The 25,040-nt window shown below is 34.9% G+C and overlaps 4 protein-coding genes across 16 annotated transcripts; 2 read left to right on the top strand and 2 right to left on the bottom strand.

Moving 5' to 3' along the window:
* The first annotated feature begins 276 nt into the window (after nucleotides 1–276).
* On the top strand, nucleotides 277–3,191 carry LOC120074164 (uncharacterized). 4 transcript variants are annotated; one of them, XM_039027190.2, is made up of 8 exons: nucleotides 277–1,080; nucleotides 1,211–1,312; nucleotides 1,389–1,454; nucleotides 1,551–1,616; nucleotides 1,706–1,999; nucleotides 2,149–2,227; nucleotides 2,545–2,698; nucleotides 2,778–3,191. In XM_039027190.2, exons 1-8 carry the CDS (start codon nucleotides 634–636, stop codon nucleotides 2,818–2,820), a joined length of 1,251 nt encoding a protein of 416 aa, XP_038883118.1. In that variant the 5' UTR covers nucleotides 277–633; the 3' UTR covers nucleotides 2,821–3,191. The 4 variants fall into 4 exon arrangements, with proteins under 4 accessions (XP_038883118.1, XP_090167675.1, XP_038883120.1 ...); XM_090311549.1 differs by having other exon boundaries at nucleotides 471–1,080; nucleotides 2,152–2,227; nucleotides 2,545–2,640; XM_039027192.2 differs by having other exon boundaries at nucleotides 500–1,080; nucleotides 2,545–2,640.
* A 4,012-nt stretch (nucleotides 3,192–7,203) lies between these two features.
* Nucleotides 7,204–13,722, top strand: LOC120074163 (putative serine/threonine-protein kinase At1g01540). Of its 9 annotated transcripts, none has more exons than XR_016528187.1 (9): nucleotides 7,204–7,607; nucleotides 9,899–10,629; nucleotides 10,732–10,836; nucleotides 11,041–11,163; nucleotides 11,272–11,442; nucleotides 11,529–11,658; nucleotides 11,770–11,979; nucleotides 12,406–12,774; nucleotides 13,027–13,152. XR_016528187.1 is itself a non-coding variant. In XM_090311546.1 (9 exons), exons 3-9 carry the CDS (start codon nucleotides 9,971–9,973, stop codon nucleotides 12,535–12,537), a joined length of 1,530 nt encoding a protein of 509 aa, XP_090167672.1. In that variant the 5' UTR covers nucleotides 7,235–7,607; nucleotides 9,668–9,765; nucleotides 9,899–9,970; the 3' UTR covers nucleotides 12,538–12,994. The 9 variants fall into 9 exon arrangements, 4 of the variants coding, with proteins under 4 accessions (XP_090167672.1, XP_090167673.1, XP_090167671.1 ...); XR_016528184.1 differs by lacking the exon at nucleotides 13,027–13,152 and adding an exon at nucleotides 13,455–13,722 and having other exon boundaries at nucleotides 7,235–7,607; nucleotides 9,668–10,629; XR_016528183.1 differs by having other exon boundaries at nucleotides 7,235–7,607; nucleotides 9,668–10,629.
* LOC120074165 (PI-PLC X domain-containing protein At5g67130-like) lies at nucleotides 13,314–17,803 on the bottom strand. The gene is made up of 9 exons (XM_039027193.2): nucleotides 17,488–17,803; nucleotides 17,330–17,410; nucleotides 17,112–17,234; nucleotides 16,889–17,029; nucleotides 15,721–15,819; nucleotides 14,316–14,619; nucleotides 14,014–14,237; nucleotides 13,796–13,882; nucleotides 13,314–13,613 (listed from the first exon to the last, which is right to left on the bottom strand). The coding sequence occupies exons 1-9, from the start codon at nucleotides 17,491–17,493 to the stop codon at nucleotides 13,434–13,436; spliced, it is 1,245 nt and encodes a 414-aa protein (XP_038883121.1). The 5' UTR covers nucleotides 17,494–17,803; the 3' UTR covers nucleotides 13,314–13,433.
* A 1,038-nt stretch (nucleotides 17,804–18,841) lies between these two features.
* LOC120074162 (uncharacterized) lies at nucleotides 18,842–24,751 on the bottom strand. Of its 2 annotated transcripts, XM_039027187.2 has the most exons (6): nucleotides 24,456–24,751; nucleotides 21,069–22,404; nucleotides 20,551–20,820; nucleotides 19,441–19,596; nucleotides 19,151–19,312; nucleotides 18,842–19,040 (listed from the first exon to the last, which is right to left on the bottom strand). In XM_039027187.2, exons 2-5 carry the CDS (start codon nucleotides 22,395–22,397, stop codon nucleotides 19,193–19,195), a joined length of 1,875 nt encoding a protein of 624 aa, XP_038883115.1. In that variant the 5' UTR covers nucleotides 22,398–22,404; nucleotides 24,456–24,751; the 3' UTR covers nucleotides 18,842–19,040; nucleotides 19,151–19,192. The 2 variants fall into 2 exon arrangements, with proteins under 2 accessions (XP_038883115.1, XP_038883114.1); XM_039027186.2 differs by having other exon boundaries at nucleotides 18,842–19,312.
* Nucleotides 24,752–25,040: the final 289 nt, after the last annotated feature.

Genomic DNA, 25,040 nt, shown 5'->3' with positions numbered 1-25,040 from the left:
TTGATCAGTGATGGCAGTCTATTGTTAGTGATGATAAAAGTTTATAATAGATTTTGTTAGTGATGATAAAAGTTTATCACGGATGAATTTTCTAGTATAATATGTGTCTATCGTGTAGAATTTCGATGAAATATTGTAAATATTTTATGTGAGTTTGATATAAATTACATTGTATTTACCAATTCTCTTGCTTATGTGTTAGTTTGATCGTGATAGCTATATTTGTGATTGACAAAAAGGTTTTAAAAGAAGGTTCATAGGAGAGGGAGGAAATATGTGTCTATCGTGTTGTGTTATTTTGACTGTGCTAACTATATTTGGTTCCTATCATAATATGTGTCTAATCGTAATAGATTTCGATAGAATATTGTAAATATTTTTTAATGAATTTGATATAAACTACATTGTATTTACTAATTCTCTTGCATTGTATTATATGTTGTGTTATTTGGACCATGATAACTATATTCGTGGTTGGCAAAAAGGTTTTAAAGAAGGTTCAAAGGAGAGGGAGGAAAACAAAAAAACGTAAGCCGCCCACAAGTTCCGGACAGTTGTGTCCCGGAGAGATTACAGGGTAGCGCCGACCAACGGGAGCTGAAGAAGTGCCACTCTGCTTCCTATCCCTCTAAAATGGACCATTCCATTCCTAACAACCGCGATCGAAATGCATGTACTTCTTCGACGTGGACTCTTCCCGCCGCCGCCGCCGCCTCCTCCTCTTCCCCTCCCGACGATATCTCCCTGTTTCTGCAACAGATTTTGCTACGTTCCTCTTCCTCTGCTTCCCACTTCTCTCTCCTCTCTCCTTCACCCTCCATCTTCTCCGAACTCACCTGCAACATAAGAGCCTTCACCCCATCAACCCATAACATTCCCCCTTCTTATGGGCCGCCTAATGCAGTGCCCGACGAGATCTCCACCGTCGATTCCTCAGAACAATTTGCAAATTCCTCATCGTCCGGTGTATTACATGATCCCTTGCGCTCTTGTCCCACACCCATTCCACCTAATGCATCTTCTACGTCGGTTGGAGCTAGTGATCACAACGAAAACGATGAATTTGACTGCGAAAGTGAGGTACCTACTTCATTCCACTTCTCGGTTCTGTTCTTCCTTTCTTTTTTTCTTTCCCATTTTGAGGCTTGAGCTGGTGGGCATGGGAATGAAGACTTTCTTATGCAGTCCATGTGTTTGTGTAAATGCGTAGGAGGGTCTGGAGGCATTGGTTGAAGAGCTACCTACAAAGCCTAATCCTCGCAGCTCTTCCAAAAGAAGCAGAGCCGCCGAAGTTCATAATTTGTCTGAAAAGGTAAATCTCTTTCCTTTTATTTTGATTTCCAAACGTTATTATCATCGTTTTTTATTTTGATCGTTTTCCTGAGCAGAGAAGGAGGAGCAGAATTAATGAAAAAATGAAGGCACTGCAAAATCTGATCCCCAATTCTAACAAGGTAACACACAATTGAATTCCAAATTAAGGTGTTGTTAGGTTTTAATTTCCTCCCCTTCTCTGAGATTTGTTTTTCTGTTGCGTGCAAGTGTAACAGACTGACAAGGCCTCGATGCTGGACGAAGCAATTGAATATCTGAAGCAGCTTCAACTTCAAGTTCAGGTAGGTGCATGGGTGGCTGTCTTTTCTAGTTATACATAAATAGTTGCATTCTCCAAGTTCATTTCTGCTGTGTCATTCACATCAACCAGATGCTGTCGATGAGAAATGGCTTGAGTATGCATCCTATGAACTTTCCTGGAAGTTTGCAATATCTCCAACTTTCCCACATGAGAATGGACTTTGGTGAAGAAAACAGGTCAATTTCTTCTGACCAAGAAAGACCAAACCAGATCTTTCTCAGTTTGGCTGACCAAAAGGCTGCCTCCATCCATCCTTTCATGTCAGACATTGGAAGAACTAATGCGGAAACTCCATTTGAATTGACCCCGCCCATCCAGGCTCACCTTGTCCCTTTTTACTTGAGTGAGTCCTCCAAGTCTAAGGTAAAACATTGAAGTAATTCATTCACAGGTTGCATTTGTGTTAGTACAAGGTTGAAAACTGAAGTATAACCTAGATAGAAATCTATTTCAAATTCCCTCTCAATATAAACTAACAATGCTTGAAATTTTCTTCCATGTTGCATTTGAAGGAGATTTGCAGCAGAAATGTACTGCGAGATGATCACCAGGTGAATGTGAATGTGAGCCAATCGGAGACAACTCCCTTTGGTGCGTAATCTGATCTACCAACCTTCTACTGTATTCCATTATTTCATGAGAATTGTTAAATTGCTGCTAAACCAAAAGGTAGCTCGAGCTATCGAGTTATAATGTGAGAGCTCCTATTAGATAACATGAGGTTTCATCTTAAAACTAATTAGCAGTGAGAAGAGTAACTTATTGAGTATTAAGTCTGTTGATTTTTTCAATGTCGGAGTGGGATCTTCGACAGCTCCTACTCCGATACCATGTTAGATCACTGTTAAATCTACGATTAATCAACAAAATGAGGTTGTTTTTTCAATTTTTAATCTTATTTATTGCAGTGTCACGCCCCTATAACATATCAGCACCTCCTGATTTACAAGGATTACAGAATTGCATCTCGGTGGAACCGAGCATCGTAGAAGGAAATCGGTCAGGTGTGCTTTTAAATTACACTCCAGAGCACAGCCTTGTATTCCCTTCCCCTTTTAATGGGTAAACGTACTTGAATTTAACTCCTTCCTTCTCGTTTCTCTGCCATTTTTCTTTACTTTTGGTTCACGTATGTTTCCAGCATTAACACAGGAAGGCCAACTGAAACAACAGAGCTGCAATGATCAACATTGTTGACATTTTCTGTGACCGTCAATGTTCTTATTCTCTTCAAATCATTCACTAGAATTTGGCAAAATCATTCTGAAAATGGGGAAAAGATACTGCATTGAGCTGGCTAATTTCATTGTGGAGAGGATCTGCACAGTTTTCTCCTCTTGTACAAATCTGCATTCAAGTACTCACTGATTTTTCTCCATCATTATTTTTATGGGTTGGATCGTTTTTCTCCTCGTCCATCTTTTGGGGTTTAGTAGTCACGTTTCTTGTTTCTAGTATATGTATTTGATTTGGAGTTCAGATTAGATATGATGGTTTTTTTTGTAACTGTTATGTTCAGATTCCCGTTTATATTAAAACTATAAATCATTGTTTCTTTGTTCTGTCACAAAATTACGTAGTTTAAGAATATTACACCACGGAAATAAGTTGTTGGTGAACAAACTTCGTTTTTTGAGAGAAGATTTTGAAGGTTGTTTTTGTGATCTTAATAAACAGGATTCAAAAGTTGGGTTAGGATTGCAAAGCTCTTCTCAGAGTGACAATCAAATTTTGAACTCCATATCCACTTGTCAAAACAATAATTGCTTTGGCCAAGCCATTGTTGTCAGAATCTAAGCCCCCCCATTCAAAAAAAAATGTACTTTCTTTTTTTTATCAACAACAAAATGCCATATTATCTTGTCTTCCCATTACTGTTCTACCCATACTGATGCTCATGATTTGTTGAAAAAGTGCTTCTTCAACAATTCTTCATCCCAGCCCCTTTATTGTGATTTTTTTTAATGAAAAAAATGACTGTTTAATCAACATGTAAAGGAAGGGAGACAATCTGTAGCTGACTCCACTTTTCTTCACTGATTTTCTATCTCCAAATAGAAAATACTTTTAACACTCAGTCAAGAATAGAATGGAATCTGCCTTTGATAGACAATATCTTGGATGATTAAAGAATTTCCATTTTAGAACAATTCAAATTACTTAAATTTTAAAAGAAACTTTAATTTTCACAACACAAACATTTCAAAGAGCAGTCTTTGCTTATAGCATGGGCATGTCATAATTTTTAGAGCATTATTCCAGGTCGTACTTTTTTACAGGGCATGGGCACATTATACTTCTTAGCGTACTTCGAACAAATTATAATACACTATAGAAGAACATCACAATTAAAGTATGGATACATTGTCTTATCATATTTTAGAAGATAACACATCATTTATCATCTTAAAGGTTGATGGTTAGATTTTTACCTTTACATTATTGAGCTAAACAAGAATATGGACATGCCTTTAGTAATGTTCAAAATAATTAGACTATACTAAATAATAATAATAATAACAAATAACAACAACAATAATATACAAAATTACATCCTACTTTCAGTGTAAAAAAAGTGAAAAATGTGGAAAGTTGTGAACAAAGAGTGAAACATGAGAGAAATAGTGAAGGAAGTACTTCAGCTGTGTTCTATGCATTGAAGTGAGGAACATTATGGAGACGTTTGGGGCAAGAATTATCCTAAGATTATAATGATCACTTCTTCCTAGAGTAAATACTATTTCAAAACCTCTAATTAACTACAATCATCATTATTTCAAAACCCCTATTTGCTACAGTATTTATTATTTGCTATCATTTGTACTATTTTAGATTCATCACTTTTTTATTCTTTGGTACAGTATAACTATTTCCTTCTCAAACTAAAATAGTTTACACCTCAAACACGTATTATTATAACCTAAACTAAAATAATCTACACCCAAACACAAACTATTATAACCCAATTATAATAATCTAAGGCTATAATAACTACTTCTTTACCTTAAATGCCTCCTATTTGTATTTATAGTAAAATAAATAATCAAGCACTGGTTTACTAACTAGATTGCTAATATTAAAAATATCCTTAATCAATCACACCCAGCCGCATCCTTGGTAATTACAAGTCATTACCCTAAATAATTAAAGTGACACAAACACTAACTCAAATGACTTGCTCAAGGTTGCTCTAATTTTTACCCGAAAGTTGCATAATCAATTACCATTGATTTTTTTGGTCTATTATTATTAAGATATAAAAGAACAACATATTAATTTTGACGTTAATTAATATAATTCAACCAAATGTTCCTTGAAAGCTTTAGAAAGTTGTATTTTTATGTCCTTTTGTTTCACGGGCTTTCTCATGAGATTTTAGACGTTTAATATTTGTGTGTTTCATAAAATTTCATATTTTAATATTTAAGATATTATATATTATTTAAGAGACTTTAAAACTCAACTGACATGGATTTTTTAATACGCTGCATAATTCTGAGACTTTTATGCTTAGAGATGAATATTAAAAATATAGTTTAATTAATTAATAAATTGTTATAATTATTCATTGTTATTAATGGTAATTATTTATTAAATATAAATATATTATTTAGACTTAATAAATTTCAGCTAATACTTTTAAAATTAATATTTAAGTTATCTTAACTATTTAATATAAATTATTATTATTAATTATCACTATTCTAATTAATTCCATTATTTTTAGTAATTAATTTAAAAGTTTAATTTTGTTTAAATAAAATTATACATTTATTTTTATTTTTACCGATTAAATCATTAATCAATATAACAATAAATTAAATAATGTTAAATTTAATTAATGACTATATCACTTGGTCTCTTGCATTTAATTAAGTAATTATTTAATTTTGATTTCTATATATAAAATTGGTAAATTAAACCCAAAAATTTATTTTTCAGACATTCTTTATCCTACATATCTAAACATCGATATTAATTATCTCGTATTTAAAACTCAAACGTTCAAATTTCAAATATTTAATATCTATACCATGAAATACCATCTATCATCCAAATAGCATCTAAAAGATATAAAATTCTAAGACATAAAATTAAAAAAAAAAAAACAAAAACAAAAACTATGGATAATATATTTGTTAAACTGTTAAGGTTGACAAGACAAATAGTAAATTTTAAAGTTTCATTTTGAATAATAATAAAAAAAAATTAAAATCGTAAAAATAGAAAAATGATTTTTAAAATAAGAAAATACTAATGATCAAATATCCAAACTACCCTTACACACTAACATTGATAAAAACCAGACATTACAAATTAAAACAAATCCAAAAAAGTGCAAATATACTATATTATTATGCAAAATACACTATACTGTTTCATTACATTAAATCGAATGTCGTCAAACACCCCTTTCTGATAGCAGCTAAAACTTCCATCAAACTCCAAAACATAATTTAATTGAAGCTAACCCATATCACATAAAAACTAAAACTTCAACAAAAACCTCTGATACTGACCTAAATACCACTGGTCGATTACTCTTACGACCATACATGACAGTAGCAATGGTATGTGATAAATAGCAACAAAAAATATATCAAGAAAAAAGAGAGAATGGATGATAGAGGAAGATGACACTTATCTACGCTACCCTACGCCAAGGAGGCAATCTCGACACAAACGAAAATGTGAGACAGTCAATGAATGTGGCAAAATGGCTCGGGGTAGACTTCAGTTGAGTGGAATAACATGGACAATGGCGCTACTCTTCACACGAAGGGGGAAGCTCGTGAAGAAATAGAAGGGATGACTTTGTTGTAAACTTAGGTTTCTTTATTTTTCTTTAATTTCCTTTTTCTGAATGTTATTTTAACTTACAGAATCTTAATATAATATAATATAATATAATATAATATAATAATTAAGTTCTTTACTTATACTGTATTTATATCTTGATTATTAATAAAGTTCTAGACTTAAACTGTATTTAATATTCTGAACATATGAACTAACTAAGAGCAAATTGGGTATTATTAAAATATCAGCTAAAATAATGACTAAATATCAAATATGTACAATTAAATCTAATAACATATACAAAACAATTTAAACCTTAAAAAATATGGAAAAAATATCTAATTAATTTATTAAGAAAATGTATAAAATAATGAAAAACAGTTCAAACATTTGAATAAATTAAAAATGTGATTAGATCAAATGAATCTAAATTAATAATAAAATTTGAAATGTTACATGAGGAAAATCAGGAATGTAACATCCTGATTTATTTTGTAATTAAGCTTTATTTTATTTTATTTTATTTATGTTGGCTACTTGGATAAATTATGTGAGATTTATGTTTTTGGCTAAGCTAAAATATAATTTAATTATTTAGAATTAACTGAGTGTTATTTTGGCTTCTATTTGGAGATTTGATTATCTATGAAGATAATTAAATTTGTTTATTGGAGTTTTTAAAAGAAAAATATATATAAGTATATATATTTTGAAAAATGATTAGGAAATTTGTTTTTTAAGGAGAAAATGAAAAGGTTTAAGCTTTTATATATATTTGTGGGAAAGGTTAAAATAAATAAATAAATAAATTTTCTTTCTCTCTCCTCAAGGCCCACACGCCCCTCTTTTTTTTTTCTTCTCCCGTTTTTTCCAAACCCTAGCCGCCGCCGCCTGGTGCTTCGTCGAGCCATCGTCGCGTCGACTGCCAGCATCGTCCCCATCGCAGCAAAAGAGCCCGTCGTTCGTCCGCCGCTGCCTCGCCGGTGTCTAGACCGTCGGGTTGACCGCGAGCCGCTGCGCCTAGTCGTTCAGCTCCGTTTCTACCAACCGCTGGCCTAAACAATTTATGTCGTCTGACTGCAACACCCACTGCCTATCTATGGTAGCTACGAGCCGATGCGCCATCAACTGCCACTGCTCGATCTTTACCGGAATCTTGAGAAAACCTTGGGTAAGACTTATTTTCCTTATAATTTGGCAGGTGAAATTCACCCATTTGATTTTGGGTTAAATTAGTAACCTCTCTTTGATGTGAAATTTAGATTCAAGATTTGGAAGTTTTAAGGTATTGACCATCAAGTTAGACTCCATTTTTCGTTTTGCAGTAAATTGGTAAAGATCGTTAAGTTTTGGGTAAGTTGTTGGTTGGTTATTCTTTTGGATTGAAATCCATTCTTGATCAGATTGGCTAATTGAATCAAGTTTTGGAATTTGCCTTGGACCAAGGCACAACTTTGGGTTGATTCAAGTTTTCCAAAGGTTTTAAGGAATTATTTGCGTGGACTTTTGTGACCAAGTTGAGATAAGTGGTACTATTACCGGTGCCTTCGTGCCAGGCGGCCTAAACTAGACCTATAAAGTTACTTAATGGACTCTTGAGCATGATTATTTTGTCATTATGTTTTACTTGCATGACAGTTAGGAGTATTATAAGCATGTTTGAATTTCTAATCAGTACTGATATTATGTATGTGATGCATGAATAGACCAATAGAGCGGTTTACTGTCTTGCCTTGACGCATGTTTTATTTCAGAGGACCTACGGGTCTAGTTTCATGTTTGATGGTGTGCCTAGGGGCCACTAGACATGCGTGAGTCGAAATGTTCACGTTCATGTTATTTTTCCATATTTGACGGTGTGCCTACGGGCCGCTTGACATGTGTGAGCCGACAGGTTTACGTTCATGTTACATTTTTTTTTCATGTTTCATGTTTGACGGTGTGCCTACAGGCCACTAGACATGCGTGAGCCGACAAGTTTATGTTCATGTTATTTTCATGTTTGACGGCGAGCCTACGAGCCGATAGACATGCATGAGCCGACAGGTTTACGTTCATGTTATTTTTATGTTTGACGGCGAGCCTACGGGCCGCTAAACATGCGTGAGTCGACGAGTTCACGTTCATGTTATTTTCATGTTTGATGGTGTGCCTACGAGCCACTAGATATGCGTATCAAGGCAAGATAGTACGTCTTTTGGTTTTCCTTTCATCATAAAAAATCGATGTAGCTGTATGAGCCACGGGCTATCTTTCTTTGCTCGTGGATGCATAGTCTGATCCCGGTAATGAGATCACTTACAGAGTATTTTATACTCAATCTTTATCTTTATTTTTTTTCAAATAAGGACAAGGACACTCGGGCGACTGACAAGAGAAATCCGTGACAGTGTCAAAGGAACCAGATTTCGCTTCTGCATTTGACCATTTTATATTTTCTCATGTTTTGTTTTTATTACGTTTATGGTTTTATTATAATTTATTTCACGTTAAAAAGAATGCCCAGGTTGAACGATTTAAGATCTTGAGATAATGACAAAACATTTTATTATATACTAAAGCAGTTCAAAATCACGATTATTCTATTTTATTTTACTTTATTTTCCTCAATGCGAATATCTATGCATGCAGTAACGATTCATTTTTAGTAGTCCTAGGAGGTGGGGTTGTTACAATGAAGTGCGGTTATTTTCATTTTTTCAAATGAATCAATTGAGAAAAAATGGAAAACTAAGGCATCTACAATTATATTGTATACAGAATCCCATCTTTGTTCATGATTTTACACTTACTCTGTATTTATAATTTCATCTACAATAAAAACTATAAACTAGATAAGATTAAAATAGGGATTTGAAAATTAGCGATCATGTGCATGAAATGTGAGTTGCCATCAATCTTATTATTTGTCGGTTTTACTAATTTTTTAAAATAAAATTTATAGGCGCAAATTTTCCACAATGTTATCCAATAAATGGATTAATATTAAAGAAAAAAAAAAGATTTGTCAAAAACTCAAAACTTTGAATTGGGTCGGGAAAATTTGTATTGAGATGGGCTGGAGGGAGCAGTTGAGTAATGATGAGGGTGATCCAAAGTTGGAAACTTTATGAAGCTTTGGTTTACTATTTAGGGAAATTGGAAAACATTTTCAAAGAAATCAATATTCCTGGCGTGGAGCTTGAGCCTGAAAACGATGAAGTTTAATGAGTACCATTTCTCACATGGCAGGGCAGAGTTTGTAAAGAAGATATCTGTACCCGCGTAAATTTAGTGGGAAGGGCCAAGAAAGAACCAATTTGGGACTGTGATTTTATGGATTCGAAAAGGTCCCATCATGCCAGCTGCTTCTTACTCCCAATTCTCTCTCTTTCTTCCTTTACTCATCTTTCTCTTTCACTGCCTGCACCTCTGATGTGACCACCGACTATAAATTTATCCTTTCAATTCTTTTTCGTTTAGGGCGGATGTGTTATGTGTAGAAGCAGCTTTCTCTTCCTTTCCTGCCGATAACAAATCGGATAGGTTTAATGAATGTATGATCACAAATCAGGCTCCATGGCCGATCAGCTCTCCAAGCAGACCTCTATTTTTGGCTTACGCTTGTGGGTTGTTCTTGGGGTTTGCGTTGGAGCAGCTTTTGTGCTCTTTCTGTTTCTAATCTCTCTTTGGATAGCTTCCAAACGCTCTCGCAAGAAGATTTCTCACAGACCCACTATTCCAATCGTCTCCAAAGAAATCCAAGAGATCAGAATCGATCATTCCCTCGCTCAAAACCAAGAACATAAGCCGAGTAGGTCCCATTTTCAGGTTGACCCTCTTCCGGAGCCGGAACCAATCCCTGGAATTGAGCGGCAAGCTTTGCTTTCGTTGCCTCAGGAGGAAGAGCGAGTGAACAGGATTCATATCGAGATCGGGAAGGATCATAGGATTTCATATCCTGACCGTCTTGGTCGGTCTTCTTCCTCACAGGGCAGTGGAGAGGGGCGATGTGGTGGCGATCAGTTGCCTATGGTGGTGCCTGAAGTTTCGCATTTGGGTTGGGGGCATTGGTACACTCTCAGAGAGCTCGAAGCTTCGACTAATGGTTTCGCCCCCGATAATGTAATTGGTGAGGGTGGGTATGGAATTGTTTACCATGGCATATTGGAGGATGGAACTCAGGTTGCTGTGAAGAATTTGCTAAACAATAGGTACTCTTTTTTCAGTCTTTATGCCTTTATTTCTTCGACCTTAATTTCATCTGCCATAGTTTATGGGTTGGGACTTGCATTTAAGAATCATTTATTTCGTAGGGGACAAGCCGAGAAGGAGTTTAAAGTTGAAGTTGAAGCAATTGGACGAGTCAGACATAAGAACTTAGTTAGATTGCTTGGATACTGTGCTGAAGGTGCTCATAGGTACTCTGTTTCTTTCTTTTTCTTTTCTTTTTTTTTCCCCCCCAAATACCTTTGCTGTCAAATTTTTCCAGTTTGCCTCTGGTTCTAAAGATGAGGCTTTAGTTATTCCATTATTTTTCTTGTTTTCTTGCATTTAATGTTTTATGTTGATAGGTGAATGTTGAGCGCTAAAATCTGCCTTTTCTTCTCTATGTAATGTGATAGGATGCTTGTATATGAGTATATAAATAATGGAAACTTGGAACAGTGGCTTCATGGGGATGTGGGATCTTTCAGCCCTCTTACCTGGGAGATTAGAATGAATATCATTCTTGGAACCGCTAAAGGGTATTGTCTAGCTTCAACTCAATTGTAGAAAATCGAGTTTTCTTCATCCCCCTGGCCCCGGCCTGCATTACATTCTTGTCATTAATGTATTATAACTTGCATATGTAGGCTAGCTTACCTTCACGAGGGATTAGAACCAAAAGTCGTTCACCGGGATATCAAATCAAGCAATATCCTAATCGATAAGCAATGGAATTCCAAGGTTTCAGATTTTGGGCTTGCAAAGCTACTATGTTCTGATAATAGTTATATTACAACCCGAGTTATGGGAACATTTGGGTACGTACACAGGTGTCTATATACATTCTTGTGGGTGTTTGATGTGTGAATATGGAGCTTGTAATGGGATTTATACTCTTTTCCAGCTATGTAGCACCAGAATATGCGAGTACGGGAATGCTAAATGAAAGGAGTGATGTGTATAGCTTTGGAATACTTGTTATGGAAATAATCTCAGGACGGAACCCTGTCGATTATAGTCGTCCTCCAGATGAGGTATGCTCAATACCTCTAAGAAAATTCATGATTAAGAGCTAGATGTACTATTGTTCAGATCTCCCTTTTCCTATAATTCGATTATGAGTTTGCAAAGGTTAAAATTTACAGGTGAACTTGATCGATTGGCTTAAGAGAATGGTCAGTAATCGTAATCCAGAGGGTGTATTGGATCCAAAGCTTTCTGAAAAGCCTACTTCAAGAGCATTAAAGCGGGCTCTTCTTGTCGCATTACGCTGTGTGGACCCAAATGCTCAAAAACGGCCGAAAATGGGACATATTATTCATATGCTTGAAGCTGAAGATGCTAACTTTAAAGGGGTATGAGACAGAGTTTACTTGAAGTTCATTTATTGATTTATATATATCTTGGATAGTTTTATTAATATATAGGAAGTTAGGAATTGCAGAATGCCATGACACATGTAATCATTGGATCCAGCTACTTTCAATTTCAGATAATGAATGAGAATATAATGCTGAGGTGGCAAGTATTTAATTTGAGCAAAGCATCACTAATATGCAACGGAAATTTTAATCCTAAGTTGCCCAGATACAAATGTAGTAGTCATTGAACTCAAATTTTCAGGCTAGTCACCATAATACTGCAAATGGTTTTCCCCTCATAAGAGTTCATTAGTCCACAAGTATGAACCTTTAATTCATTGAATGCTCCATATATCTTTTCCAACCTCTCAAAGTTTGTTTCATATAGATCATTAAACCAAGCATGAAATTTTATCTTAGGATCGCAAAGCTGGAAAGGACCCAAAGAATTCACATTCAAACAATGTCAAGGATGGTTTAAATGAAAGGCAGGCGACAGAATTAGGTGGCAGCAATGTGGATGAACTCAGTACTCGACAACGAGATACGTGAATAACATCAGCACAAGTAGCAGTCAACTTTTCCAGCTTGGGACACCCAAATAGTCATTCACCACTAGTACGTCGGGTCCTTCATTTTAGCTGTCCTACACGGCCACAACAATGTCAATTACAATGTGTATAGTTCGTCATTTTTGCTGTCAATAGCTTCCACTGCCGCTCCTTATACCATTGAAGATAATCAATTCATATCTCTGTCAATGCTCCAAAGACGGTCTTCGCGGATGAGGTATTGTTATTTTCTTACATTGTCTGCCCCATTCCCTCACTGTTCAACAACATAAATTTGAAAATAATAGGAAAAGGTTCAAATAGAGCATCCACACCCCATATATAAGCATTAATTTCAATTTATAGCTTAGAAAGTTGTATCCAGTTTGTCAACAGTGTTGCATATGATAACAGTTTCCTGATTGGGCCTAATAAATTAAGGGGTCCCTTTTGCTCCATGTAACATGAATTTTCCATCATTTTCTCCCAGGAAAGGGTAGCAAAGCTCAAGCTTGATGTCACTTGACAGCTATTATAGTCTCCCTAAAAACCTGTGGGTGATATAAAAGTGGTCTATTTCTACATCGAAATGAATTTTTGAGCATCCCTTTTGACAGATTTGGATATTTCTTGATGGGGTTTTTAATGCCGTTTAAAACTACCTTTAAATATTATTGGACTTATCCATAGTCCAGCTGTATGCGTCATTGGACATTATTGTTCCTTTTTTAGCAGATATCAGGATTGATAAAAGAGCCAGTGAAAAGAAAATATTCGTTTAAAATAAAACTACTCTCAGAAGCATTCATTCTCAAATGTGTTTGAATTTGAACATTATAGTTTGCATACGTAGTATGATTGAAACCAACAAACTGGTTATCAATATCGGAATAATGACTAATTGAGGCGTAATAACAGTGTGACGGCCAAAATTGCCCCAAATAACCACCTGAGATCGGCTGGTCTGCCATTAAAGTGTGCATCGCCGGAGTCTCCCGCACCTTGCACTGGACTTTCCAAGGCGGCTGGTGGTGGGGGAGAAATCGGTGGGTTATCGCATACGCCTGTCGTATTTCCCTGTTTATCCATTCAATTTTCCATTAGCCAACGACCTATTCTCAAATACCATCAGCTCTTTACAATTTTTAGGCCATAAATGCATCTATTTCTCTTCAATTCAGACGCATTTTAGTGGATGTATTTACGACCTACTACACCTTAGTCTTATAACGAGGATAAAATTAAAGTAGGTTACAAACCTTGCAATAGGCAATATTATTACACCCGCAAGTGAGATGCCCATTGACTACATCCACAGCTTCTGGAGCGCCTCCACCATCGCTCCTCTACAAGCAATAAGTAGAGAAACAGAAGTGCCAATGTTATATATAGAAGAAACTCACCCATTGTCTTAATCTCAAATCTACCCTACTCAAACATAGTGTAGTTCAAGGAAAATGATATATCCTCGTTATACCTGATAAAAATCAACAGCAATGAAATTTGGCCACCGTTTGCCGGCTGCCTGTTGGCAAGTATTTATCATGCTAATTAATGGTGCTGAATTATCCGAGCAAACGCCTGTTCTGTTGGGATTAGTAGAAAAATAGTTCATGAGGATCAAGGATATGGTTGTTGTACTCAATGGAGGCGACTCTGCTCTGTTTGGACAAGATCCAGGCTTCTTTCCTTGATCTCCATCTGCAGATGCATTCCCACTCTTTTGCTTTCATAAGACTCATAACAACACGATTCTAAAAAACATAGGAATTGGCTTACATTGGCTTTCAACAACATAGCGCCACTGATAGGCGATGCCATCCGAGGCCTCTTTCGAATCTTTAGAGGTGAAAACTACCAGTCTCTGGTTTTGCTTCACCATATCATCGACAGTTGGCCAATCGCCACCCTTTTGGGGCATTCTGGAGATAGGAAACCAGTACTTGTTCAGTCCAGAAGCATTGAACACCTTGCTCAAGCCTTGTGGTGATTTCACATAGTCTTCAATGAAGATTGTGACAATCTCTTCTGGGTTTGCTCCCAAAAACTTCTCAATTTCTCTCAACACATTGATTGCCGGTTGCTGGAAAAGAAGTCAACAAGATCACTTTCTTTTCATTTAAAAATAAAAAATAAAAAAAGACTGCATTCTATGGAAATAACAATAACATTATTTCATGGATATATTAACTTTTTTCTTAACGAGAGATTTCGAAAAGTTCAATTTGGATTATTGTTTGAAGCTTTTTTAAGTAAGTTTCAGAGCTACATTTTAAACTTTCGATAAGTTCCGTAATAATAATTAGGATAAATATCAAATTATACCCTAAATTGATAATTGTATCAATTTAAGCTTTAAATTTGAGGTCATATTAATTTAAACCTTGAATTTTAGAAGTTGTATCGATGTAAACAAATAATTGTATAAATTTAAAGTCTGAGTGTATCAATTTAAACCTTAAACTTTAATAAACATATCAATTTAAATTCAAAACTTTTATAATTATACCCCATTAAAACATAATGGAGATATTAAATTGATACTATTATAACAGTTTAGGGGTCAAATAGATACACTTATGAAAATTCATGATTTAAATTAATACAATTATTAGTTTGGGGTTTTAAATTGATACAACCTAAAATTCATGGTTTATATTGATACAATTATTAGTTTAGGGTTTAAATTGATATAACCCTCAAAGTGCGAAGGTATAAATTGATATTTGTCCTAATAATTCTTAATTTAGAACTCTAATGAAAGAAAATAAAGCCAGAATAAGCTAAAAAGGTAGGAACAATTCTAGTCAGGTAAGCTAATTAAAGAAAGATAACAGCGAATTATATCACCATTCACCGTGGCAAGCGAAATGTGCAAATAATAGTTTTTTTTTTTTGGAGAAAAACTATTAGTTACAACTCTTGAAGTTATACTCGAAAAAGGAAAGAAAAAGTTATTTCAACTTTACGCCCACTTGTAGTAAGTTAATTATTACCTCATAATTAATTCACCTTCCATTAAATTGGATCATAAATTTAACAATTATGTGCACCAAATTCTGTTTTGAAAATTTTTGTTACAGGTTAAAGTCATAATTCTAATACGATTGGTAAATGATACCCATCTATCTCCACAAAATGAAAATGAAATGGATGATAATGAAAAATTAAGCAGAGCACTTACAAATGAAGTGGCATTCACACACTGGCCACCAAAGGAGTGGCACAACCAAATATCATTCTGAAAGTCGTACATATCCAACATTAACCCACGAACTCCATTCTACAAATTCATCATAATTAACCGTAAGAATAATTAAACCACAAATTCTGTATCAAAATGAATATTGAAAAGTATAATATATATAATGGAAAGGGGTAAAGATTTGGTTTAGGTTTGTTGGAATATGAATGTCGGTTAGTATGCATAAATGAGCGATGATGCTTTGATCTTAAGCCAAAGTGCACAAATAGAATAATTAAACCACGTGACATCCACCAATTTCATTATCGGCCACACAGAGATTTGTTGTTTGGGACAGTCCACCTACCGTCACTGTTCCACTTTTTAAAAAGATTATTCACATCATACAGCTTGATAATGTAACATTATTCTATTACTTTCGATTTCTTGAAATTAAATTTGTTTGTCTATTCCATTAACATATATCTTTTCCGCTACATTCCGAACAGCTAAAAGTAATTTTTTTAAAAAAAGACATTCCTTTTAATTTTAAAACTTTTAAATTTTACTTTCTTACTTTTCTATGTGTTGTTATTTTATAATTCCATTTTTAATTTCCTCTATTATGTATTTGAAATTTTCAAAATAGATTCATAATCCTTGTGTATTTGTCAATTATTAGTATACCAACATTAACATGCAAATTTATTAAATTGTAAAAATTAATGCTTATACTATATTTAATTCGATCAGTTAATAAAGTGTATTTTGCAATGACATTTTTATTTTGTTAACCAATTTAAATGTTTTATGTGAATAAGTACTTAAATGAAAATATTCAATACATTAGAGATGAAACTGAGAACTTTTAAAGATGGGGAGCCGAATTGGGTAAAAAAAAATCCAAATATGATGAAAAACATATATTTAGACTCCAAAGATTTAAGTAAAGGGGGAAAAAAAAGCAAAAAATCCTTTGTGGGGCGGAAAGAAATCTAAAGAGTTGTGTATCTAATTTAAAGAGCGAAAAAGAGGGTAAAAAGAAAGGCGGCATATAGAAATGGAAAATCATTGTATTAAGAGAAAATGGTAGATTCTTCATTCTAATATGAAACCATGGAAAGCGGAAGATCTTCAGGAAGATGTTAATGAATGAATGAGAACTCACGTTTAGTTGACTGGTGACCGTATCTTCCTGATTGGTCGGGGCCACCAATATGCTCGCTCCGGTGTCCGATTTCTCGCCGGTACGAGCGAAGGAGTTGTGAGTCGTAAGCCATGAGTATCGATTGAATGGAAGCCCTTTTACCTGAACGAAACGAAACATAAAGGCTAAATTATTAGCGGAATTTCTGGATACCGGAAATCAGAGGCGGTTTTTGGAGACTGGCCTTGGATGTTGGATTAATTGGCTGGATGCGAGTACATCTTGGGCGCGTATTTCCATTTGCAGGACAAGTATCACATATCAGACCGGAATCGCATTTGTCGCCGGAGGAGCAGGTTTCTCCGATCTAAAAGGAGGAGGAGGTTAGGTTGGAGAAGGAAGGGAGACGAGATTTGAATAATAGCAATGAACAAAAAAAAAAAAAAAAAAAAAGAGGAAAACCTTGAGAGTGGAAGAGAAGGTGAAAAGACAGAGTGAAATAAACAGAAGTTGAAAATGGAAAGTGATGGCTGCTTTGAATCCCTGCCATTGAAGAACGAACAAATTTAATCGGAATGTAAAAGAAATTAGAAAGAGAAATAGAAAGGAGAAAGACATGCCTGCATTTGTGAGAAGGCTTCAATGCCGTTCTTTCGCTTTTGATTTCTTGTTGTTTTAAATAAAATCAAACAGGCTTTTCTTCTTCGGCCTTTCGTGGATTAGTCAGGTTTTGAGGTAGACTCGGGTTTTTCTTTTCCTTCTTCTTATTTTCTAATTTATTTTATGGATGGTTGAATTTTATGTTGCACCTTCAACAACGGCGTGTTCGGTAAAATTGGAATCTAATATTGTTCCACCATCCGTCTAATTTTATCTAATGTCTTTAAATAATCTCTTTTTTCTCCTTTTTTTTTTCCTTGATAACGGATACGCTACGATAAGTTCTAAATTTAATTCTCTTAAAAAATAACAAGTTATTTTGATTGCAACAGAATTTAATCAGCGACTTTATGGCACCATTTTTCCATCCATACAGTTGAGTACTGATCCACATAGCACCTATATACACTAGAGGTAAGGTTTTGAACAATCTTCACAAGAGATAGCAAGCAAGAATTGATGTAATTACCGATATCAATAATGATCACAAATTCAATACCACCCTCTGTAATCTTAATGTATGTAAATATATATATATATATATATATAAGGGAAAATTCAAATTGTAACTCAAGAAGCTACCGACTTACCGTATATGTTTATCCAAAAACAAAAACGAAAAAAGAACGAACTATAAATGACAATATATGTTAAGATTAAAGCCTCTCGGCTCATTTGAAGAAGTCATCCTAATTCGAAGTGTTAGACTTTTCAAATGGAAAAAGGTCTAATAATACGGCGAAGGATGAGTAAATTTGATAACTGACTATTCTATAAAATATACACAGTAAATTTTTATATTAATTATCAACATGAATTTTAAAAAAAAACCAACTAACATACACGTTCTTGATTAGTTGATTATACAATATATGGTCATGCCTCGAGCAAGATGCGACTTAGTTTAGTAATGCAAAACATTGACCAAAATACAACCACCTAAAGGGAATAGGACTTTATAAATGTAGGCTACGAATAATCAATCAGGATACTCTAGAAGATCCATTATTTAATCAGATGGAATGGCCACGAGGAATTAGCCTAATTATTATATTCAATACAATAATAGGCTCGAATTAGTCAATTTTACATCAAGACATCAGCAATTGGAAAAACAACCAGACATTGACTATCCAAAGAGATTTCTTTGTTAAAACGAGTATGGAAGTCCAACGAGGTCTCATTGGTGTTAAATATCTAATATTTACATGTGAATCCTGTGTAAACAAGGTCCATTCAAAATGATGCTTCAGACAAACAACTACCACTATTGAAACGTATCTATACAATACTTTACTACATTCATGAGAATGGTTTTCTAATTCAATGTGTAGGAAATCAAATTCAAATGAGAAATAACTATGAAGAAGATCATGTTTTTCCCTGCTGCTTCTGTTTACCAGGAGCAGAAGATGCTAACTTTACAGTAAAATCAAAAGAAACTTAGGTTGTTTACCACATTATTTGCTTTATGCTTTATACCTTTATCTACTGCGTCTGCCCGACATTTGAGCTAAAAACAAGAAAATTAAAAGCAAAAACTTAGTGGAAAGAATGATGTGAATAAAAGATTGGAACTTAAATATAACAGATTAAGCTTAATATCTGTAACTTCTCCTTTACATCGTCAAAATTGTTTTGTTGGAGCAGATCAGGCACAACATTCTACGGGGCCATCAATCCTTCAATTGTGTAGGAAAGAGACTCAGCCCAACCAGCTCTCAGTAACAGAGTTTGCAGTGTTTCCATCACATTATAAGCAGGATCAAGTTTCCTCTGCCAGCCCTATCCAAATGAGAAATAGAAGTAAACAAAGTATCAGTGATTGCCAATTGGGGACTGTCACTAGACCATAAAATAATTCTCGCAACCTTTAAATATACATCCTAAAAAGAATGGAAGACTGAAGTTACCTCCAGAACCAATGTTGTCACCATCACAGTGCAGACATTTCCATCGATGTTGACTCTGTAACGCCTCACTTTCTCCAGTAATTGCTGCAAGGCTTCAGCAGGGTGAACTAAATCACCTTCGGGAGTAGCCCAGAAATCAAAAGCCTCGGTCACTTCCTGTAAGCAGCTGGTCAGAAATACTCCCGCAAAATATAGAATCGAACCTACTGAAAAGACTCCCGAGGTAAATAAATCTCAATCTCAAATTCACAGAGGAGCCGCCAATAAGCTAAAAGCACGCATAGCATAGTATCGTTTCCCTTTCTTGCTTTTTATTTGTCGCTTCCCTTGGTTTCTATTTTCTTCTTTCTTTTTATTTTATTTTACTTATTTTTTTAAGAAAAAATTTAAGAACCATTTCTTATTTCTTTTACTTTTGTTTCCATGGCAAAGGCAACCGCTAGAATACAAAAAATGAAAGTCCTACTACTTGACAAACAAATTTTAAAAACAAAATATTTAAAATTATTATGTCACTTTACTTTCAATTATTCTTTTTCATTTTATAAGTTATAAACCAATAAAACAGTGCTTTGTTGTTTTAAAATATAACAAAAAACACAAGAAACCAAAAATTTTATACAATATATAGAAAGTACCTTTAAATGAGAAAGAATAGAGAACCATCACCAAAACACATGTTTTTAAGACTTCATTTCATAACAATTTTGTTTTAGTTTTGTTTCTAAAATTTATGCCTGTCTACTCACTGTTTCTTTAGCATGGTTTTAACCTTTTTTAAGAAACCGTTTGAATTCTGAGTACAAAAAACAAATATATATTTGAGGGAAAAAAGGGTGAAAAGTTGAAAACTTGTTTTTGTTTTTAAAACATGGCTAAAAATCCAAGTGTTTTCTTGACAAAGATGAAAACCATTGCAAAGAAAATATGAGAAAAAAAGTATAATATTTAAAAATCAAATGGTTATTAAACGGAGCCTAAAAAAATTGAAAACAAGAAACAAGTGGAGTTACAAAACAATCCTTTAAAGCCAAACTCTGCCTTCCACAACCTAAACCGCAATTATTTTAAAAGGCTTCATAAAGAATATGAATGACACACATTGTTTACCTCAATAAATGCCTCAGGATCAGGACAATTTTGTTGTTTTGCTAATTTAAGGGCACGCTCGGCAACAGTACGGCCATCCCTACGAGCGACTGCCTTGAAAAATTCCAGTAAATTTACTCTATCATTACCAGAAAGTTCAGCAGTCATGCCTACATCAAGGAAGACAACATGAGGTTTGGATTTGAAGAGTCGCTTCCGCCGGGACTTTTCATGAGACACTCTGACAAGGATATTTCCAGGATGCATGTCTGCATGTATAAAGTTGTCCACCTGAAACAAAGAAGATTGAACTCCTTGGCATTCAGAGAAAAGTGCAACACTCAAATAACTAAAGAAACCATCTCAGAATAGGACAGTATTTTAAATGCAAACACATCCAAGAAATTACAATTTCTGACATTAGATGAGTGCACGTCGTAAAGACAGGACAAAATGGTTACTTAGCAGATAAATGAAAATCGTTTAAAAGAAGTAAGAACCATCAACAAGGCTACAGCAATAGTATACAGTTATATTACCAGAAGCATTTTTAGAAGAGCATGTGTCCCAATGTGTGCCAGTGCTGACTTGAGCCGTTCATATCCTTCAAGCTCATCAACATAGTGTGAAACACTTTCCCCTTGTTCGTAAGTTTCCACTAAAACAGCAGGATGAACAAGTGGATACACAGGTTTAGGAAATGAAACATCTTTCCACCGCCGAAAATTATAGATAAAGCGACTCAAGTGTGCAGCTTCTCTTGCAAGGTCGACTTGAGACATCATAAAAACAGCAAACTGTTGCACACTTTCATCCAATCTCAACCAATTGAGTGTAGGAATGAACTTCGAGACTTTTGCTACAAAATCGATTATAATGAAATCTCTCCTAATTAATTCCCCAACGCCAGGATGTCGGACTTTTACAGCAACCACCATGGGCTCCATTTGTTGACCAGGATATCGAAATTTCAAAGAAGCTCGATGTACTTGAGCAATACTTCCTGATGCAACAGGTTGCTCTTCAAAATTCTCAAATATCTCAGAAAGCTTTCGACCAAATGCCCGCTCTATAGTTTTCCTTGAGTAGGCAAAGCTGTGCTCTGGAGCTTTAGTGTGAAGCTTTGATAACTCTATGCATAAATCTCTAGGGAAGAGATCTGGTCGTGTTGCTGCCCACTGACCCCATTTAATGAATGCTGGACCACCTTTTTCCAGTGAACGATGAACAACCTGAAGCCAGAGTCTCCTGAAGCGAAGTCCAAAGATGTCCACGAATGGAGCCATCAGTATGCTAGGTGAGAACAAGATTGCCAAATAAAGGGCTCTAAATAATAATATAATGCCTTCTAAAGTAGAAAATAGTAACGAAATCAAATAGGCATGTCCATCTTGTGCCCGAATGTAGAAAGAATTATGAGATGAATAGGGATCTATGTTTGTGAATGTTCTTTGGGCACATGCTAGCTCTCCACATGTAAAAGCAAAGACACCAGGAACTATCAGGTGAGAACGAGACATGGCCAAGCAAAATGCCCGAGCAACTTCGTTCAAGGTGGGAATACTATGGCCACTGGAAGAGAACTTGCTGCAAACCCTATTCCAAACGAATTGTGCATGGTGTTTAACAACATTACTCGTTGTCCAGATACAAAAATTTCTAGATTCCCTAGTCCAGCTTAAACTTCTTTTTGTGCTGTACGATGGGGAGGAACCATGTCCTCTAGCTAAAAATCTATAATGTGAGAACAATTTATTGTGAAGGAGAGGCTCTACTGTAACAGTTGTCCCACTGTTCCTCACTTCTAAATGTCTAAGTCTGCGGCTTGTATGAAGTGAACGCACTGCCTTCCTTATGTTCCCCAACATCAAATATCTGCAATCATTAAATTACTTTAGCAGCAATATATAATAACTATAATTTGATAAAAAGAAACGTTGGATTTGAGTTAGGTAGTTAAGAGCTTGCAGAAGGATTCATGGGTATAAATTAGATAAATATGCAATCAGAAAAATTAACGATTGATGTACATTCCAGCAAATTACATTTTTCAAACTAATGAATTATTGGGGAAAAATAACACTTTGAGCCTCTGGATTAGTTTTCTGCTCTATCTTTCCTCCATAATTTCAAATCTGAATTAATTCCTATAGTTTATTAAATACTTGTAGTTCGTCTCTATCATTAAGCCCTTCACAAAATAATTAATGTTGCAGATTTTTTAGTCTTCCTCCCTCTTTCTCATATCCACATCATCTCCTCTCTTCTCTCCTCCCTCTTTTAAATCAGAATAGCATTTTTCTTTCACTTCTCAAATTTTATAGGACTTGTAATCCAGTCCTATAAAATCAAATCCCTTTTGGTCGACTGAATCCTGTGCACATGGTGGAAGATTCTAACATGTATTTTCTAAAGAATTCAACCTTTGGCACTCTTCTAAAACTTGGGCATCAAAATATTGTAATTCAGATTGCTAGGTAGTTCAGACAGCTACAGCTCAAAACCACGGAAGAGGTAGGTGACAAAAGAGTTGAGTTGCCATAAATGAAGATGTCACAACGGCCTGCGTTTGCTGAGCTAGTCATATGATAATGTTGGGCCCAAGTTACCTTAACCATGCTTCGTTCTAATAAGCCTTATGCAATGCAATTTAAGCTTGTAGACAATGAGCTTAACAATCAATAGAATCGAATGGCTAAAGTGCATAGAGTAGAGACCTTAACAATTATTTTTCAGCAGATTATGGTACAAAAAGGACCCTAACCATACATGCCCCCCAATTATGTTTTCCAAATCGCCACGCTAACAATCCATCCTTCTCCTCTGCCCGATTGTTTTATGCGGATAGTTTATTCATGCGAAGGAGTTGTCACACTCCAGAGAAATTAATCCTCTCACTCTTCCTCATGCCTATTTTTCCTCCAGGCCTCGGGGAGAGGCAGAACTCTCTCTTTTAATAAAAAGATGAAAAGATGGGCCATGATACATTCTGGAATATTATGAAGACATATTCTTTTAGTCCCCGCCTGCCTAGTGAACAGACTTGTTTTTAAGTAAACCTCAATCGTTTGAATAATTTAAAGAAAGAGCAGTAACGTATTACATCTGTCCTCAAGGTCAAATATTCTGAATCTCCACCACCACCACATCTTTATATCATAAGTGGTATGAATTTCTTTAACAAGTTTCTGAGTAACAATTAAGTAGTTTTCATTTATTTATTTTTGGAAAACGTCTAAGATTGGAACATATGATTCTCCTAACATAAGTAAAATCAATTCACGCTTAACACCCTAAAGTAAGGGAGCAAAATGATCTACTAGATTGATACAATAAGATGCGAATTATTTTACTTGGATAAATTGTAGACATTCTAGCTTAAGTTTTAGGTTAAAACAAACGATATATTATGGGTCCATTTATCTCAAGACAGAAAATCAATCTCTCTCATTCCCATTGTTTGTCCTAGAAACGCGTCAGTCTGATTCGACTCAAGTTTTCCTTCAAAATTATCTTTGTACCTTTATTTTCGTGATGAGTCTCACATTTTATTTAAATTGAAAATTCACATGTTAGCATAAAAAATCAATCATACAACGTCTCTCCGATAGCTATTCACTCTGAATCTTCCAGCCCGTAATCCTCACTGAGTAAAATGAAATTCGTAACAAGAAGAGGACTATCTGTCCGGTTGTCTAACTGCCGACTATATTCAATCTGTAAATTCCAATGGAAGCAAAAACTAGAAGGTGGCCAAAGCTAAGCTAGAAGTACCAAATTGCAAACACCCAAAAGTTGTTAAAGGATCAAGAAGTAACTTCAATTTTACAAAAAAATCAAGGGAATGGGAGCCGGCAGAAACAGGAAGCACAAATCAAAGAAACCGAAAAGGAAGAGAATGTGAATAAAAAAAAAATCAAACTTACCGAGGAAGAGAAAGGAAATAAGAGGTGGGAGGCGGGGGCCTTGACTCTGCGAGCCGCAAATTCGATCGATCGAAATGGAAGATGAGCGGGAAGAGGGTGCGAACAGGTGGCGGTTAGTCGGTTGGTCGCCGGCAGCAGGTTGTGGATTTAAGAGGGATGAAGCTCAGAATCTGGGATGGAGGGAGAAGGGAATGGAGAGTGATATAGAGAGAGAGAATGATGAACTGAAATTGAGAAAATTAGGGCTTCATTTTGGAAGGAAAAATAAAAAAGATAACTGACAGTATCGTTATGTTACCGCCGTCGTTAACTTTAGAGTTTATAAAACTTAACCGGCTGATCAAAGCTACAAATACAAATCAAAATTCGATCTAGCTGTATATTTTGATTCAAATTTTGTCTCTGAGAATTAATAAAAATGTTTTTTAAATCGTTCTCTATAATAAAATGATAAAAAGATAAAATCAACATAACTCAATTAGTTAGAGATTTGATTCCTTCACTTCATATGTGGTAAAAAAATAATAAAAAATAAAAAATAAAATTTTAACTATTTCATAGCTCGTAAAAATCAACTAAAATTTT

This window comes from Benincasa hispida, chromosome 3, assembly GCF_027475165.1.
Source record: "Benincasa hispida cultivar pf3 chromosome 3, pf3_genome.v1.1, whole genome shotgun sequence".
Classification (NCBI taxonomy): Eukaryota; Viridiplantae; Streptophyta; class Magnoliopsida; order Cucurbitales; family Cucurbitaceae; genus Benincasa; species Benincasa hispida.
Note: the sequence above shows the minus strand (reverse complement) of the source record. Positions and strands in the feature narration are given on the sequence as shown.